Here is a 19,886-nt window from a genome sequence, read left to right as displayed (position 1 = left end):
TTTTCATACAGAGATTTCTCAAATTTGGTTCTTGCTCTGTTAAAAATAGTCACTGACTGCATCACTTCTATGCTTTACAGGAGCCTACTTTTCAGCATGGTAGTCGTCTCATCGGCCTCTAGCTTTTGTCTTTCTATCAGTTGTTCTAAGCATTTCAGCTGCAGTAGGCATAAACTCACTTTCTCTTTTGGAACAGCAGTTAATTTTACATCTGATCATTAAGCATTAACAAATTTGTCGTATACACTCTGTTATATAGAATAAGCAGTGGACTCTGGAATTAATTTTTTTTTCCTCTTAAAGAAAAATCTAGCAGTGTTTCCTGGAGTGTGAAATAATTATAAGCAACGCATGATCTATGTAGCTGTAGATAACCGACATCAGGAGAAGAGTGTATTGTACCTTGCTTCTCTACTGTCTTTCCTACTTGACTATTAGTAGGAGCCAGTTTTGTTTTGATAGCAGTAGTTAACTTTTCTTCTTTCTTCTAGATATTATTTAAGAAAGTGCTTAAAGGAGAGGTTACTCCAGACCATCTAATAAGAATGAGCCCAGAAGAACTGGCTTCCAAAGAACTGGCTGCTTGGAGACAAAGAGAAAACAGACACGTGAGATTTGTCAACTTCTATTTTGTTGGCCACCTAAGTATATTTAACTCTTGTTTTCAGGCTGCATGTGTTTAGAAAGGCCAGAATGCGTGTTGCACAAAGCAACTTGATTAGTCAGGAGGACTCCTGTATTCTATTTAGTATTCAAGAAACAAGGGGAGGGTGTTGGTACATAAGTTGAAGTGTGGTAAATTCTTGCAAGAGAGAAACCCATGTGTTTTCCCTTATCATACAGTTTTGTTGCTGCTCTTTCTTTCGTCTCAAGAGTGAAGATATCTTTGTCTCACCTTATTTCCAGTAAGACTTTAAAGCTCCAACAGGAGCTTTATAGAAACCAATCTCTTGGCAAGGGAGAGAGCTCTCTTCTGACAAACCAAGCCTAACTGGAGTTTCTGTTGTTTATAACTTATGTACTGTCAGAGTATGACATTTCACCAACCAAGAAGTAAATCTAAAGCTGAAAATTTGACTTATCAGTCTGAAAGACTATCTAAAATAAAAAAAATATACATAGTATATGAAATTTATTAGGTTAGTTTGATAAGCATAACTTTTCTCAAAACAGAAAATCACATTATATTTTATAGCTGTGTTCATAGTTTAAAAGGAGAAGCAGGATTATAAAGAGCTGTATTATTTTTATAGAAGATGCCTTTTTCTTAGATATTATCCTGTTTATTGAGCACTTAGTCCAATGACGGTAACTGCAGCTGCTTAAAAATGTCTATTTTACAGCATCAAATCTTCTAGTTTACAAAATCTGGATTTGTGTTGGCAGTGTTTTTGATATCTATACGCCACTTTTAGGGCTGAAAGGCAAAAAAATTGGGTAGTGTTAAATTAGATGCATGTTATGGTTTGTGATGCTAGGAATTGTGGGTTATATCAGATGACTTCCAATAAAAATTGATGAGTAGGTACTGTAACTCCAAATAGATGGAAAGTAATTGTCTTGAATTCTGTTTGCTCAGAACGAAAGAATATCTCATATCAGTGATGACAAGAATGGCCCTGACTTGGTACAGTGGGATGCTATTTTAGAGACTTGATTATTTGCATTGCAACATGATTTTTTTTTCCTGTTTTCTTCCTTTTCATTGTATATATTGCCCAGGAGTCTTACTTACGGACCACAACATCATTTTGCTAGTTCCTATGCAAACACAATTGCTGAGTTAAGGTGTTATCTCAAAGCTGTTTTGAGGGCCTAGAAAGGCATGGAAAGTTTGTTTATTCCTTCTGTAGTTATCTAAATTCCATCTTTTGTTATTAACTTGTTAAATCTATTTTATTTTTATAAACATCAATAAAATACTAAAACCAGACTATTTGAAACAAAAAAATTCCACTGACCTTCAGAAAGACCACCAAAGCAAAAGCATGTATTGCTTAATAAATTACTGAAGGCTCCTAAATATTTCAGTCTCTAGAGTTTTTGTTTATTTCTCTGAAGTGGAATACAGCATGTAAAATAAATTGTTAAATAACAACACATCTCTCATTTGACTGTATTTTTTTAATTTCCCTTTTAAGCAAGACTTTGAGACTGCTACTTAATGTCTTCAGAACTTCCCACTGTGTTCAAAAGTTACTGTAGGCGCTTGGTAGACAGATAATGCGATCACAGGTAGAATACTTGTTTCCTTATGACACCAGGCTTAAAGGCAAACACAAACTCTTTCTGGTTTAAGAGGCAGAGATGTGCTTAAGAAGCAACTTTAGCAATACTGCATTATGTTTTATTTTTTAGGATGGAGCAAAGTAGTAATGCTGATCAGAATTAGACATCATATTCATTACTTTAAGAATACCTTAAACCTTTTTATTGAGGTAGAGCATGAGAATTATGTGCTCAAAATCAAGCTCTTGGAAAATGAGATAAATATATGTGTATTTATATCCTACTTTAGCTGTAATATTATGGGAAAAGAATTAATAAAATTTTTCTTCGGCTCTTGAAAAATTAGAATTGCCAGTCTAAGTTTAGTGTTGATGGTCTGCTTTATACTTTGTTTAAATACATGCCTGATAAGTATTCACTGCATTTCAGGTGAAGTTTGACCTGCTGGATTTGTGTATTTGCTATATAAAACTTCTTGACACTTGCAAAACATGAATATATTTCTTTCTCCTCCACTGTTTCTGAAGTGCAATCTTTTTCTTGTTATATTTGCAGGTTTCCAAATTTTATTTTATTATCCTGAATTAAATATATATAACCTGCTGTTTTTACAGACAATTGAAATGATTGAGAAAGAACAGAGGGAAGTTGAAAGAAGACCTATCACAAAAATTACTCACAAAGGGGAAATAGAAATTGAGAGTGAAACACCAATAAAAGAACAAGAAGAAGTTATGGAAATTCAGGTAAAAAAGAAAAAGAAGCATATTTAGCTCATAAATAATGTAGTTGCAAAGTGGTTTGTTTGTAATTCTGTTTTTAAGATCTGTATCTTAATTATATTTTTTTGGTATGCTTTGAATTTAATTTTTCTCTTATTCTCATTGACTTTCACGTCTGGATTTAGTTGTTTTTTTGTTTGTTTTTGTTATGTTCATGATTGTCTGAATTCCGGCAGTAGTAGAAAATATTCTAAATCTTACCTAAAAGAAATTTAGGAGTATCAGTTCAGTATTTTAATTCATTTGTAGTTTTTGTGATATCCTTTCAGAAAAAGAAAAAGTGGAGTTGAAGGGAGAATTTTATGCCTGAAGGGAAGAAAATGTTAAAAAAATATATATGAATAGTAATACTAGGAATACTAACAAAGGAAAAAAAATTAATGTTTGACTTTCCTTAGGAACCTAATATGATAAAGTTGTTTGAGAAGTCAGAGGAAGCTGAAAAAGATAAAGAAGTCAACGAGTCTACATCTCCAGACACCACAAATCAACACAAAAATCATCTCTTTGATCTTAACTGCAAAATCTGCATAGGTAATTTTGAAAAGCACATTAAAACAAATATATCTCACTTGTATAGTGTTTTTCAATCATAAACCTCAGTATACCTCAAAAATGTAAATAAATGTTTTTGCCCCCAGTTTACAGACTATGATGTGGAAGCAGTATTTTACTTTATTTTTTACAAAAAGAGACAATTTTAAAATGATAGGCTATTGGCATAAAGATGCCTTCTATAAAAAAATAGACTGCAGACAGAGAAAGAAATCTTCTAAATGGGCGTACCTGCTATATTTGCTTCCTCATTTCTTTATTCTGTCCAACTACAATGGCAGTGCTGTATTTTTCAGTGCATCTTCCATGTCTTCAGAGAAAATTAACTTTTTTCTTTAATTAAAAATAAAAATCATTCCAATTCGTTCTAGGCCGAATGGCACCACCTACTGATGATCTTTCTGCGAAAAAAGTGAAAGTGTCTGTTGGAGTTGCACGTAAGCAGTCAGACAACGAAGCAGAGAGCATTGCAGACGCACTTTCTTCAACATCAAGTATTTTAGCTTCAGAATTATTGGACGATGATAAACAAGACTTATCAAAATCATCATTCTCATCTCTACCGAGGTAATATTAAACTGTTGAAGTATTTTTAAATGAAAGACATTATTGCTCTCATTAAGCTCTTAGGACCAAAATTTTTTTTTAATGGCATTTCATAATCCACTTGTACTTGAAATTACACAACTCTTCTTAGGAATGAGGTTATTTGCTGAAGTAAATCATGCTATGCATTTGTATAAGTAATACCACTTGTATTATTGTGAATACAAACTTGTAATTCTCACATTTCCTTTGGGGGAAAATAAGCTGCCTTGCATTTGCTGGTGCAGAGGTGCCTATAAATAACAACATGCGGGTTCATATTAAGAAGGTCAGAATTAAGATTTCATACTGTGTTATGCTATTATGCAACATGGTATGTACAGTGTTGCAATTGAATGAGCGTATATGTGTGTGGGCGCATTTATATTTATTTGTATCTATTTATGTATGTATACATATAAAGTTAGGAAATTAGAGATTGCTGTAATCCAAACATTTAACAGACTGATAAATCAGGCTAGTATCAGATCTCAAAACAATGCTTTTCTAGAAATGACAGTCATAAACATTGACAAGTGTAATGTTAATTTTTTACTCTGTATCAATCAATGTCTATATGTATTGAAACAATTACTCCTTGAAATTCTTGCCCCAAATTAACTGTGAGTATGCAGTACCATGGAGCTGATGCCTTGCAATTAGCACTAATGTCCAGTCTATGTCAAGGAGGTCAAGGTGGCTAGACTGGAGATCTTTTCAGTGTGAGAATCTGGAACTGAGACAGGGACTTCTTTCTTCCCCGTTTTTTCTTGCTCATCACTGGTGTTTTATGCTCCCTGTACCCTCTGCAGAAAGAAAAGGTGGGGGCAAGGGAGAAATCTCATCTGTTCCCAACATAGTTTGTCAAATTTTTACAGTTGTTCTGGTTTTGCCAGGCATCTTTCCTGCTTGTTCTGCAGAATTATTCTGGTTTTGCCAGACCCCTCTCCTGCCTGCCTTAGATCCTTTAGTGTTATCTTGCAGATTTTACTGTTGTTTACATATATTTCCTGCACCCCATTTATGAAACTAAACCCGGAGTGTCTATTTGCAATTACAGATTATATGCATATGCTTAACTGTGTTACAAAATGTTTATGCATTGTGGCTGGTTAGGCTTTTAGCAGTGTTACAATATTAAAAAATGCTTATATTCAGTTGCCTGTGTTAGTGTGCTTATGTGTCCATTCAAGGCAAGCAAATACTCATTACATCTTGCTTAGTACGCTCTTACGTTATGGATGCAACAGGCCTTTGCTTTGGCTACAGTGGTTCCTGGCACAAATGATATTTAAAGAATGGTAGAGTTAGACTAAGAATGTTGAATGTAATACACGACCTTATTCAGTCTGCAGTGCGATTAGCATTTGTGTCCTTTTTAATAGTATTTAGTAACTCTTAGAGTAGATAAGTTCTCCGTGCTCAAAGGATGCATTAGTGAACTGATGTGCCGTATGCATCTGTTTCACTGGAAGATGAGAAATACAATTGTCTGTCTGTCCCTTCTCCATACTTGAACCACAAGTATGTTCAACTGAAAAAGAAAATTCTTAATTATACATCATTTATTTTACAGGAGATCATGGCTTACATGATCTTACATTATATATTATGTTCTTGACAATGTTTTTGTCTTTGTCGTTTTTAGATCAGAAACACCTGGGACTGTGGAAAGTGAAACTCTGTTTCTGGCACGCCTGAATTTCATCTGGAAGGGTTTTATCAATATGCCTTCTGTGGCAAAGTTTGTTATTAAGGCCTACCCAGTCTCTGGCTCTTTTGATTATTTAACGGAGGTATTTATATTTACTGTAGAGAATGAACAGTTCATTTATTAACTTGAATTGCTAATTTGTTTACCTTATAGGCTAGTAATAGTATAATGATGAAAAGCAGTGAAGCATGATTATAGGCTGAGTAAAGTACTTGTGGGCTGAAATAGGTTAGGTAGGGTTTATGTATTTAGTAATGAAGTATATTTCAGTATATAAGTGGACCCTTGATTCATCAGGTTTTAAGTTCTCTGATGTCTTTCAGTATGTTTTGCTCTTGTTTTTTGAGGATGAGCAGCAGTATTTCCAGAGCTGCTTTTATGAAGGTTTAACTATGTTTAGTTTATTATGGAACATCATCTGTAGTATAAGGGTAGAAGGGAAAAGTGGGACAGATTTTGCCATCAAAATAACCATCTTTGTGGCATCTGTTTCCTGAATTAGAGGTGAGAAAGTGGTAGCTGTTTTGAACTCAAAGCATTAAACGAGGCAGTTCTCTCCCCCCCCCCCGCCCCACTGCCATCCCGAAAAAAATGTCCATGCTGGTGGTTTCTGTTGACAGTGCAAGTTTTGTCTTCTACAGTAGAAAACTGTATAACTAACTCCTGTATAACAGAAGTTTCATTTTTTTCTAATCTGGTGGCAATTCTATCTTAATTTTCAGTTGTAAGACTAAATTGGCCTTCAAAAATAAAAGTTTGTGGTGTGCTCACAATCTGGGAGGCAGGGAAAGGATATGACTCTCTGTAAGAGCTGTCTTTGTGACATGACGTAAAGATCAAAGAGCTCTTAAGGCTCAGTGTTACTTCTCATCAATGACGCAGGATATGTAGCTTTCTAATTAAATAGAGTTAGGTCTTCTATTAATGTGATTATATTTACTTTGCTGTAAGTATTCAGTGAAATGCAGGGTATACAGTACTCTTTAGTACTAAAGGATTATTTTACAAACATAATGTTCTTTACATTAACTCTTCTGCTTTATTTCAAAAAATCTGTTTTTTGTTCCTAAGGTGTTACTAAATGATTCTGGAAGTCTGCCTGTGTCACTTGTGAAAGTGAACTTGATAGTGTCCAAGAACAAATCTGTGTCTATATATACGCCTGTGTGTAGGTTATGTTTTTTCCTCATGACTAAGATTTTAAAATAGTTTGTTTTATTCCTTGATGGGCTTAACATTCTCACAGCAGTTAAATCTTACAGATGCTTTAAGCAATTACAGAGCAGAGGAACATTATGTTTGCAGTTATTATTACTCAAGTAAACAACTATCGGGGAAGGTTGGAGGGAACAGTATTGAGTAATAACTAATTTATTACAAATTGTTGACTTCGCACTGAAAATCCTAATTTAAACACCCAAAATTTAATGTGAATTCATTTGTTTCTTTCTACTGCTGTAAATTCTACTGACATTGGAAAATTTATAATTCCAGAACTTTAAGAATTATGTATGTTTTGAATATATGAAATAGATATGTTGAGTTCAGGTTTTTATCATTCTTTCTCATAGGATTTACCTGATAGTATTCAAGTAGGTGGCAGGATATCTCCTCACACTGTCTGGGAGTATGTAGAAAAAATTAAAGCTTCAGGGACCAAGGTAAGAAATTTTATATATTGAAGACTTACTATTTAACACACTTCCTATTCACCATAAAGGTCTTTCTCCTGGAACATGTGCAGAATAGAAAACAATTTGAGGATGACTGATGGTTATGTTGAATGGGGTAGATGGCAGCTGGTGGCATTCAATTCTTTCCGTTGAACCATAATGTTTCACTTTGACAGTATTTGTATTCCTTTGAGACAGTAATTCATAACGTATGTTTGAACCCCACTTCACATGTGTTGAGTGTTACGTTTTATTTCTGTACTGTTTTAGTATGTAAAACCACCTCGGTGGCCCTCTGCTGGACTTGTTTCGCTGTGTGCTTGTCTTCCTTATGCTGGGGAGCCCAAAACTAGACACACTTCTCCAAATGTGATCTCACAAGTGCTGAACAGAAGGAACTAATTATCTCCATTGACTTGCTGGCTACTCTGGTTGTAATAAGCAGGATGCAGTTGGCCATCTTTGTAGCAAAGGCCACTGCTCATTCATGTTCAACTTGTCCGTCTGGACCCCCAGGTCCTTTTATGCCGAGCTGCTTTCTAGCTGGTGGCCCCAGCCTGCTCTGGGGGCATGGGGTTAGTCCATCTCAAGGGCAAGATTTTGCATTTACCTTTGAACTTTACAGGCTCCGGTCAGTCAGTTTCTCCAGCTTGCTGAGGTCCTTCTGAATAGCAGCCCAGCCCTCCAGCATATCGACCACTGTCCCCATCAGGTGTCATCTCAAACTTGCTGAGAGCCATCTGTCCCATCTTACGAGTACAAAATATGTTAAACAGCATCAGTCCCAGCATTGACCTAAGAGATGCACCACTAATAACCAGCTGCTGGCTGGTCTTGTACTGCTGATTTGAGCCCTTTGGGCCTGGTTGTCCAGCCAGTTGTCCATTTGTGTTATAGTCCATCCATCCAAACCGTATTTTGCCAATTTGACTATAAGAATATTATGGGAGACTGTGTCAAAGGCCTTGCTAAACTCAAGGCAAACAACATTCGCTGCACTCTGCTTGTCCGCAGAGCCAGTCATCTCATCACAGAAAGCATCAGGCTAGTCAGGCACAACTTGACCTTGGTAAGGTCGCAGTCTTGTCCTTCAGGTGCTTGCAAATGGCTTCAAGGAGGATTTGCTCTGTGATGGTTCCTAAGTGAGGTGAGGCTGACAGGTCTGTAGTTCCCTGCATCTTCCTTCTTGCTTTTCCTGGAGGAGGACATAATGTTTGCCTTTCTCCAGTCACCGGAAACTTCCTCTGACTGCCAGGACCTTTCAAAGATTATCAATGGAGAGCAATCCCACAGTGGCGTTGGCCAGCTCCCTCAGCACTCTGGGATGCCTCCCCTCCGGTCCACTGGCCTTGTGTATGTCTAGTTGGCCAAAGTGCTCCCAGGCTCTTCCTCTGCCACAGCTACTGCTTCACTTCCCCAGACTCTGCTACTAGGCCCAGGGACCTGCGAGGCCTGAGCAGGCCTTACCAGTAAAGACCAAGGCAAAGAAGGCTTTGAGTATCTTGTTTTTTCCCATGCCCTTTGTCACTAGCTCCCCACTTAATTGAGGAGTGTCCCCCCATTTTCCTTAGCTTTCTTGTTGCGATACAGTCATGGAAACACTTCTTGTTTTACTTCACAAACCTTACTGCTTTTGACTCCTGCTGAGTTGTGGCACTGAACTCCATCCCTGTGCCCTCAGGCAGTGTTCCTGCTGGGTAGCCCATCCCTGCTTCCCTTGTCTCTGTGTTTCCTTCCGTGTGTTTGAGTTCATTTCCTTGTTTGTCCATGCTGGCCTCTTGTCACACGCTAATCCCTGCACATTATAATGGACCATCTTGTCCTTTGAAGCTATACAGTCTTWTGTAGAATGCTTTACCTTACAAGGCAGTCTCTCATGGGATCCTACCGAGAAATCTCTGAAAATGCTGCTCTCCTAARGTCCAGGGTTGTAACTTTACTGCTTGTCTTGCTCAGTTGTCTCATGACTGTAAACTCTGCAGGCTCATGGTGGCTGCAGCTGAGGCTGCCCTTGACCTTCATGCTCCATATGACTTCATGACTAACAGGACTGGCAGAATGCCTCCATTAGTTGGCTTGTTGATCACCTGCATCAAGAAATGATCTTCAACACTCTAGAAATTTTCTGTATTGCTTACATCTTGCTGTCTTGTCCATCCTGCTGATATTGGGGTGGGTTAGGTCCCCTCAGGAATGTCAGGTCTGAAATTGTGAGGCTTCCTCTGGTTGTCTAAAAAAAGGCTTTGTCTACTTATCTTAACTTGATCAGGCAGTCTGTAGCAGACAGCCACCACAACATCGGCTGTGTTGATTTGACTTCTAATTCTTAACAATGATAAGAGAGGGTCTGGGGGGTGCTGAAGCAAGGTACATAGAGTCAGTGTACCAGCTTGTTGGTTGCCTAGGCTTTCAGTGTATGCTTGCTCCTCTGCTGTCTTCTCCTTCACATGTAATGATGATATGCCTTCTTTTAGCTAGTGAATGTAATGATGGCTTAAGGAGTGGTTTCAGGTACAGGATGCAGTGAGATGCAGGCACTGGTTTCCAGTTTTGTGACTTGAGGCAATTAAAAAAAAAAAAAAAAACACCTTTCAGCTGAGAACAGACTGAGATTTCACTTTATACCACTTAGTATTAGCTAAAGAGCTAATGGTAATTAGCTTTCAAAGGTAGATCTAGTTTCCATTAGCTTTATATTCTCAAGGCTAGCTATCTTTGCCAAGAAAAAAACTGGGAGACTTATTTATGGAGGTAAACTAAATTCTCACTTATTTCTTCCACAAATTTTAAGAATATCCTGTCTATGCATCTGTTTGATTTAAAGGCCAGTGCATGCTCATTGCTGTTCTTGCAGAGTAAGACTCTGTCCTAAGTGCTATTAAGCTTGGTGTGTTGAGACTGTATTATGAGATGTGGCTAAATTAACAAATCTTGGGATGGACAGACTTCAGGAGATGTGTTCTGGAGCAGTAATTCTACCTTCTCTTAAGAAGGTGCAGTAAGCTTGCTCCATGCCTACTCAGATATATTCAGGTGGAAGGAGCTTTAGTTGTCCCAGTGAAGTCCACGTCATTGATTTTCTCTGATGAAATGTATGAATAGTGTAGGTCTAAAATCTGTGAAAGACCATTTGGGATTTGAATATACATATTTTTATTATTATTATTATTTTTTTTAAGCTCTATGTCTCTTCTTTTTTCAGTTGGCTGCCAAGGCCAATATTTCAACTTCCTGTATTCACCCTGAGTTTCACAGAATTCAAAAGCTTCTGCCTAAGAAGGCTTGTTTCACAAATGCCTAACTTGCGCTGCCTGTGTTTCATAAACAGCAGTACTGCTCAGCCTGGGATTTCTCCAAGCTTATGTGCTTAGGGATTTTCAAAAACACTGAAACCTGGTGCAGTAGATATTTTGTTCCGTGAGCACAGTTCAGAGTTTAGGTAGTGAAGTACCTAAATTGTTCTTGAGGCTTTAGTAGCCATTTAATGCACAAAACTTTCCTACAATGAAGTACCTTTCTCTAATTTCTGAAATGGGGAACAACTGTGTTTTAAAGCAGAAATTTAAGATTATATTACTTGATAAGATTACATTACTTGATTTATAATGTGATGATGCTGTATGATATTTGAGTCTTAAAAATGCATTATGGTATGTTAATGTCACTGCACAGAAGTAAATACTATTGTTTGAAGTAATTGGAAGGTGCATACTTCCTTGCTTGTGTACCTAATTCTAGGCTTTGGATACTGGTCTTCCCCTAGTGTTAATCGGTTTCTTAGACATGACAGACTGTACAAAATAAGGCTTTCTAATAGTGTTAATGGCAGGATGGGAATAATTGCTTGGAAGTTGGCATTCTTTCCTAAAAATTTCTTATTTAGCAGGCTAATATAAAATGTTGGCTTTTTTGTCATGCACTGTAATGATTTCTTTGTTTTATGCTGAAAGCTTCTCACTTGTTTTCTCAGTTTTCTTGATTCTTTTTGGCCCTGTGTCTTCTCCTTCTGCCTCCTCTGTTCTCTGTGTTTTTGGAGAGGTATCTTTTCCTCTTCTTTGAACTGTACTTTTAAATGAAAAGCAGTCACTAAAACAATTAAAATTTCATAGTAAAATATATGTAACCGTTGTGGTTTTTCTCTCTCTCTCTCTCTTTTTGTAAATAGGAAATCTGTGTAGTTCGCTTTACCCCTGTGACTGAAGAGGATCAGATTTCCTATGCTTTGCTGTTTGCCTATTTCAGCAGCAGAAAACGTTATGGTGTAGCTGCCAATAACATGAAGCAAGTGAAAGATTTGTATCTCATCCCTTTAGGCTCTTCAGATAAAGTTCCACATCACCTTGTGCCTTTTGATGGGCCTGGTAGGTACAGCATGGAATTTGGAACTTCATTATCATAACACTCTCCAAAGAAGGGTATAATAGGAATTTAAGAGGAAAAATAATTTCTAAAACTACAGTTAAAGTTTTTGTGAAAAATGCCAAGATATTCTGTTCAAATGTGTCATGAGTATTCCTTAGTGTTATATTAGCTTCCTTTAAAAGTATTTCAAATTGTAAGATTATTTTGATACTTTAAAAAAATACTATCGTAGAAAAAATACTGAGTAACTGTTTTTAGTAGTCTTCCTCTAACTCAGGTGTTACAATCTCAGTAAATTCAGTGATGCAAGCGACCTATGATAGTAGTTGTACAGAATTCCATATTGATTTTTTGACTTAAAAATAGTGTATTTCATTATTTGAAATGTCCTGATTCTTCACTAATTTGTTGTTTTCCTTGAGTCTTCCAAATTAAAAAAAAAAGAAAAAAGGAAAACTTAAACAGATGGACAAGGAAGAAATGATCCTGAAATGGCTCTCAGTTGTTCTGCTTACACCTGGGTTCTTCTGTATCAGTTTATTCTGGTTGTAAATATTTGTGGATGATTTTTCCTTTTGGGATAGTCAGGGATGAAACTAAGAGGGGATAAGATACAGCAAAGGGATGTAGAGAGAATTTAGCAATTGAAGGGAATGAGAACTAGAAGTAGGTAAAGCTGAAAGGGAAATGGTTAGATATCAAATGAGAAAAAGATAGGAAGTAGATTCATTGTGGATGGTGCAGCACTGCACATAGTTTATTCCCAACAGACTCTTTTTGAAGATAATCCAGTTAACGGAAACTTCTCTTGGGGTATTGTCCAGGTCAAATGCAGTGACAGTCTTCTGTATTTCTTTGAGTCCTTTGATGGTATGTCCTTTAGAAGAGCATTTGGTGAAATGACAGAATACTCCGCAGAACTTATCAATACTTACCTGGCTCTGCTTTGAATGCCGGAGCATTTTTAGAGCATTTCTGCGCATACAGGAATCAAAATTACCCTGCACTAAGTAGCCCACTGTGAAGGATTGTTGTGTGTTCCTTGCTGCCAGGATGGAGGCACAGACCCTGTAGGTCTCATTTTACTCTGAACAGCTTTGATTTGGGCCATTTGAAAAATAGTAAAAATATTTTTATACTGACCAATGATAAAGCACTACCTAAATTTACGTTCATATGGCCATAATCATCTACAGGGAAAATAAAATTTTTGAAGAGCTTTATTTCACCTGGGAATTATCTATGCAGTTGAGAAACCCTCCATTTGTCACTTATTGACTCTTGTGCCCCTTTCTGTAGTAATGGATCAGGCTTTCCGGAAGTTGAAAATTTCTCAAATCATTATTAATTTCAAAATATTTACTTGATTTTACATGCTTTTAAATAAAGAGGTTGACCTTCTTTTTCATTTTTATCCAGATGATCTTTTTAGTTGTTTTTCTTTCTAGGTAATTTATCTGTATTAAAAATCCACAAAACCAAAAATGACCTCTCGGTACTGCTCAACGTGATGTATTACTTGGACCAGCTATGCATAAACTTGTGTTATGATGTGCTGGATTCAACTCAATAGAACAAGACCACCATTTGGGGGGAGAGAGGGCTGTGTTTGTTGTCCTCCCACCCCAAGAATCTAAATTATTCAGAACAAAATACATAATGAACAAATTTACCTCTTGAGAGATGGACAATACTGTACCTTGAAATACAGTGCCTTCCTGGAATGAGGGAAGCATTTTGGAAAGTCATTACAGAATCACAGAATGGTTGAGGTTGGAAGGGACCTCGGGAGATCATCTGGTCCAACCCCCCTGCTCAAGCAGGGTCACCTAGAGCACGTTGCACAGGATTGCATCCAGGCGGGTTTTGAATATCTCCAGAGAAGGAGACTCCACAACCTCTCTGGGCAGCCTGTTCCAGTGCTCTGTCACCCTCACAGTGAAGAAATTTTTCCTCATGTTAAGACAGAACTTCCTGTGTTTCAGTTTGTGCCCGTTGCCTCTTGTCCTATCACAGGGCACCACTGAAAAGTGTCTGGCCCCATCCTCTTGACACTCTCCCTTTAGATATTTAGATATTTGTATACATTAATAGGTAATTCTAGGTAAACCTTTGAAGAAATTGATTAGGAGACTGTGGAGCTGTGAGTATGCTATTAACCTTTTTTTTTGTTTTTTTTTTCTTGTGTTTTGCTACCACTGTGTTAAATTCTAGCTATCTTAGTCTAACGTGGTGTTTAATTTCTAATTTTTTTTCTTAAGTGACTAGATGTAAACTGTCTTGTATTCTGTATTTCGAAGTTACAATGGGTGATAGCTTACTTAAAGCAATTTCAGTTTGCAGTTCTTGAAGTCATAACTTTTATGTTGGAATTACAATTTTGATTATTTTTAAATGTTTTGTAATGAAAAGTATTGTAGCTTTTTTGCTGCATTTTGTTGTCTTGCTTACTCTGCTCTAGGAATCTGTAGTGTTCTGTAATCTTAATGTTACTGTAGCATAGTACCTCACTGTGGTTTGTTCTGATCAATGATGGGAGATTTCAAAGTCGGACTTAATAACATAAAATTATTACTCTTACAAAATATTATAGCAATTGTGGGTTATTTTTTTGTTAAAATGATTGCTTTAACCAAAATGTTAAATAGACAATTAATTGCTGTTGTGATTTTGTACAGGGATTGAAGTACATCGACCAAATCTATTACTGGGATTGATAATTCGTCAGAAAATGAAGAGACAGATTACTGCTGTTGCAAGTGTTAGTAGTAGCTTTGTGGATGAAGTTTCTGAAAGTACCTTGAGTAACTTGCCACCAGAGAAGAAAAGCAAGCCAAACAAACCTGAAGTCTCTCATAATGAATTGGCACTAGAAGAAGAAGAAGAAAATGATTTTTTTAATTCCTTCACAACTGTGCTACACAAGCAGAGAAATAAATCTCAACAGTCTAATATAGAAGATGCTCCTGCAGTTATTGAACCTTTAGTGGAAAGCACCAAACATGAACCACCGAAGCCTCTCCGATTCCTTCCTGGAGTCCTGGTTGGATGGGAAAATCAACCTTCTACTCTGGAGCTAGCAAATAAACCACTGCCAGTGGATGATATTCTTCAAAGCCTGTTGGGTACTACAGGGCAGTTATATGAACACAGTAAGTCAGAAGCGAGTCCCAGTGAAGACGTACCATTATTAAATGAACAAGCAACCTTAAAAGAAGAAAATATGGATATTGCTGATGTACCTACTGAAGTTGGTGAAACAAAGACTAAGTTGGACGGTCTACAAGAATCCACTGATGCTACTGTAAAAGTGGACGCAACAGCTGTAGGGACCTCAAGTTCTGCAAGAAGTGCTGGAACTTTGATAGGCCTTAGTCTGAAGGGAAAACCTCCAGATGTTTCCACAGAAGCATTTTTAGCAAATTTATCTGCTCAGTCACAGAATAAAGAAACTGAAGAAAGTAAAGAAAATGATCCAAAGTGGCAATTACATGACAAGGAGAATGTTGCACAGGAAGTCAGAAGGACCACAAATTCTAGCTTTTCTTCTTCCTCATCAAATGCAGGGAAAAAAAGCAATGAGAACAATGTTAATGTAGGCTCTGCTGAAGGTACAACTGCTAATACCTCTAAATCTCCACCGTTTATTAATCTTAAAAGAGACCCACGACAGGCAGCTGGACGAAACCAACAGACTAATGCTTCAGAAAACAAGGAAGGAGATGTTAGCAGAAATGAAGACCGACAAAATGTTTCAGGAAATGATCAAATGGAATTAGAGAATAAACAGTCTTCTGGAGAAAAGGGCTTAAACCTGTATCAAGGTGATGCACAAGCAAATGAGATGCAGTATAGTTCAACTGCAACGAAAGCAGATAATGTATGTGCATCACAAGCAGAAGATACCAAGAACTTGCAGGAAGATACCTTGATGCAAAACATTGAAACAGTGAACTCATTTAGAAGAGGACCAGCAACAACTTCATCTCATTTTGAAACAGAAAATTCTTCTCGTTCTGAATTTATTTCCAAAATCCCAAGCCCTGTTACAAGTGGCAGCTTCTCATCTGTTAGACCTCCGCAGCACAATTTTCAGCATCCTAAACCTAATCCACCCGGATTTCAGTTTCAGACTCCTACACCTCATAACTTTCCTCCACAAAACAGCCCTATGTTTGGGTTTCCTCCTCATTTGCCACCTCCACTTCTTCCTCCTCCAGGCTTTGGTTTTCCTCAAAATCCGATGATGCCATGGCCACCTGTAGTTCATTTATCAGGTCAACCACCACACTATACCGGACCCATTGCACAAGGGCTACCAGTGGCTCACAAACAATCAAGATTTTTGGGGCCAGAAAATTTTTTTCAGAGTAAAGACAGCAGGAGACCAGAAAGACGTCATAGCGACCCTTGGGGCAGACAAGAACAGCATTTGGACAGAGGGTTCAGTAGAGGAAAAAATGATCAACACAGGCAAAGGTTCTATAGTGATTCCCATCACCAAAAGAAAGACAAACATGAAAAAGAGTGGAACAATGAAAAATACTGGGAGCAAGATTCTGAAAGAAATAGGCGCAGAGACAGAAACCAGGAAAAAGAGAGAGAGAGGAAGAGTAGAGAGGAAGGACATAGAGACAAAGAAAGATTGCGACCTCCACACAATGATAGGGGTTCTGATGGAAAATGCCCCAGAGAGACTAGAAATCCAGAAAAAAAGACCGATAAGCCTAAAACTGAAGAACAGGCTCATGAAAAGGATAAAGAGAAGGAGAAAAGTAGAGAGAAACATAGAGAACGAGAAAGTGAAAAGAACAGAGATAGACATAGGGACCACAGTGACAGAACTAAAAGCAAAAGGTAAAAAGATGCAGGCAGTCTTTCAAAATCCTATTTAAATAAACTGTTAAGAGTAATGTCGTAAAACTTTGTATAAAAAAAAAAAAAAAGCCTGCTAGGATTGTGCCATCTTTTTTTATTCAGTGTTGGTGTTTTGCAGAAACAAGTCTGTGTTTTGGTACCAGTCACTGTACCAATACTCATCCTTTTTTTCATTATACCAACTATTGCTAGAAGTAGGAGTTTAATATTTTTAAAAAAATTTACATTGCTGTATATTCAAAATTTTAAAGATTTCTTTTATTAATATGCAATAAAGGCTTAGAAATTTTCTCAGCTGATGAAGTTGGCTTTAGTCAAGTATGCAATATAGTTGCTGCCTTTGGTAATTTGTGCTCTCTTCTGTTTTAAGATGCTCTGATAATTTTAAAGGTGAATTTCATACAATAACCTTCTTTTTAAATTGCACTGTTTTTAAAGACTGTAGCAGAGCCTCAGAATCCACACACATTACAACAAAATATAATATGCTCGGTGGTGTGAAGAGTTCTTTTTAAATTATTCAGTAGTACAATAAAATAATTCAAGTGTATTTCGTTAGTTTTTCAAATATTTCCTACGCATCTGAAGCAGTTTGTGACCAGAAATTGGAAGGCTGAGATGCTTGAATGTTATTGCTTTAAACTGCACTTGTTTTAATAAGAAAACATTTTTAAACTAAATTCTTCAAAATATGATTTGTAGTAGTCAGTCATTTCTCCATCATTTTCCATGCTTCAAAAACTTGAATACCTAAGCTTGTACATTACTTTGTGTTTTACTATCCTTTTTACTGTAAAATGTAAATATTTTAAGGGATATTTTGATTCTAAAACGATAAAACTTTCTCACATACTGTGTGTGTTTGATTTCGTAGATGTGAAACAGTAGGCTAAATTAATACAGCAGGCGGAGCTGTGGAAGGCTACATTGCAGCTTTGCTTACACTTTTGGCTAGGTGGTTTGGGGTTTCAGGGGAGGAAAGGGAGGGGCAGAAAAAGGTGGGGGCAGAGTGTTTGTACCTTTGGAGCTTTCAGTAAGTTCAGATTTTGTAGTGACTGACATCCACTGATTTAGAAAAAACAAACAAAAAAACAACAAAAAAACAAGCCCCAAACCTAAAAACAACCCCAAACCTCCTATTCTCACAGTTTTTCTTCAAATGCACTGTTCATTTTGTTGAGTTATTTAAAGACAACAAAAATATTCCACCACTGGATTATTAGATTTATGGTACTATTTTTCGGTTTTCTGTTTTTTACTTTGAGTATGTTACCTTATGTATTGACATAGCATTTTACACTTGGCTGTAGAAGAAGCCTCTTCTTTCCAAGAAGATCTTCCCAGTTTTAACATCAGCCTAACTGTTAATTTTTAAAGTTGTGAATATATTTAAAAGTAGTGTTTCATTTTGAGATGCTGCACATAGCTTCATAGCCAAGTTGACTAAAATTAAAATTAAAAATCTTGCACCAAATAAAGGTGGCAGTAGACTTTATTCAGTAATGTTTCTTAGGCCCATAGTTCAGATGATTCATAAGAAAAACCCTCAGTTTGTTAGTAATTAGAAGCAATATTTAAATGTTGAAGTTATTTGTAGCATGATAAAATGATATGATTAAATTAGTCTGCTCCAAATGAATTCCATCGTCTGTGTAGCAGTAGGGCTATTGATTATTTCTGGTAGTAATATGCATATATTTTGCTGCTTAAATATTTACACCAGGGTTCTTTAGACATAAAAGTGCACAGGAGATGTAAATTTGGTACCATTTTATGTGGAATCTGGTTGTTTTTAATGACACTTGTTGGATTTATTTTAAATTATGTATATTACTGTTCAGCCATTTTAAGAACTAAAACTTAGAACTAACAGGAGCATCTGGAGACCTCCAGAAGATCCTTAAAAGAACCTTTAGGCTTTCCATTGACTGTATGGGGAAGATAGGGAATTGCTTTAGGAGGATTGCTTTGTGTAAGTTAGGTATCCACAATGGTGGGCTGAATCCTATCCTTGACGGTTTGTGTAGCTTAGATTTAATATGATATGAGGTGGACTAATTGTTTTGGTGTTGGATTAAGTAAAGTCTGTAGCTTTGCTTGTAAAGGTTTTTGGTCCCAAAGTAGCCTCCTCCCAGCCCATGGTTACTCTCAGATCTCAAATTCATGTGCATTTGTGCTCTAGAAGTACACTGGTAGCAGTGAAAATTGCATCTGCCTGTACTGGAGAGATCAGAATGCCCTTGGTCAGAATTACCAGAAACATTTTGTTTAGAAAGAAAGTGTAGACGTCTTCAAAGCTTGCCAAGTGCTTAACTACCTGGCTGGTATATTTAAAACCCTACAAGTGCCAGAGCAAGACAGCCCCTCAGGGACAATTTTGTTAAGACTTTAATTTAACTTCACTTGAGGGTTCAAAGCAGCTTATGAGGATAGAGGATGAGGATGAACCTCATAAAGATGTTTTGTCAGGTTATTAAAACATCTCAGGGTAGTTCCATCACCCTGCCTCAGTTAATCTTCAAGTCTTCTTTAACTGACTGTTGGCAACAAATTCATTACCATAAACAGATTATGGTTAAGTGGAAAGTAATGTATGTCACCTGGTCTTTTCCATACCTACAGCCTCTGCTCCTGATTTGCTTTATGTGAAGAAGAGGATTAGTTACTTGTTCCTGATCTGTATCCACTGAGGACTTACTCTGGGAGAATTTCCATGCAGCAACTTGATGGTTAAGAATGTGCTTTTGAGCAATAATAAAGTAAAAAAGGAAAAAATAGAAATCCATCACTATTATTTTAAGCATTTTATTTATGCAGTAAGCCAGCAGTCAAAATGAGAAACATAAATGACATCTTAGATCTTGTGTTTAAGCACATTAAAAGATAACTGATTTCTCATTTATTTTTATTGATCAATAAAGTGTAGAATATAACTGGGCTTTTTCAGAAGGAATAGAGTTTGTGCATTCATGTACTGAAGAGCTCTCTTTGCTTTTGAGATTATGAATTGATGAAAAATGTAGTCATGGAAATTCAATTTACTGTGGCTAAAACCTTTGTTTAGTAAAATTTCAAAATCTCAGGGGGATATAAGCCAGAAAGTTAGAG

General features: G+C 36.8%; 1 protein-coding gene across 3 annotated transcripts in view; it reads left to right on the top strand.

The window, feature by feature from the left end:
• The window catches only part of PHF3 (PHD finger protein 3), a 48,955-nt gene extending 29,449 nt beyond the window's left edge, over positions 1-19,506 (top strand). For 2 of the 3 annotated variants that reach the window (XM_026070580.1, XM_026070583.1), the window contains 9 exons: positions 492-608; positions 2,844-2,975; positions 3,410-3,545; positions 3,938-4,133; positions 5,800-5,947; positions 7,437-7,526; positions 11,704-11,899; positions 14,579-16,757; positions 19,401-19,506. In XM_026070580.1, coding sequence (XP_025926365.1) covers positions 492-608; positions 2,844-2,975; positions 3,410-3,545; positions 3,938-4,133; positions 5,800-5,947; positions 7,437-7,526; positions 11,704-11,899; positions 14,579-16,757; positions 19,401-19,413 — 3,207 coding nt within the window. In that variant the 3' untranslated portion in view covers positions 19,414-19,506. Of the gene's footprint in view, positions 1-491; positions 609-2,843; positions 2,976-3,409; positions 3,546-3,937; positions 4,134-5,799; positions 5,948-7,436; positions 7,527-11,703; positions 11,900-14,578; positions 17,632-19,400 lie in introns of those variants that run through there. The other variant, XM_026070582.1, reaches the window with a different exon arrangement.
• The last annotated feature ends 380 nt before the right edge of the window (positions 19,507-19,886 follow it).

This window comes from Apteryx rowi, unplaced genomic scaffold, assembly GCF_003343035.1.
Source record: "Apteryx rowi isolate R43461 unplaced genomic scaffold, aptRow1 scaffold_313, whole genome shotgun sequence".
NCBI classification, from domain to species: domain Eukaryota; kingdom Metazoa; phylum Chordata; class Aves; order Apterygiformes; family Apterygidae; genus Apteryx; species Apteryx rowi.
This window is presented reverse-complemented; position numbering and strand designations above follow the sequence as displayed.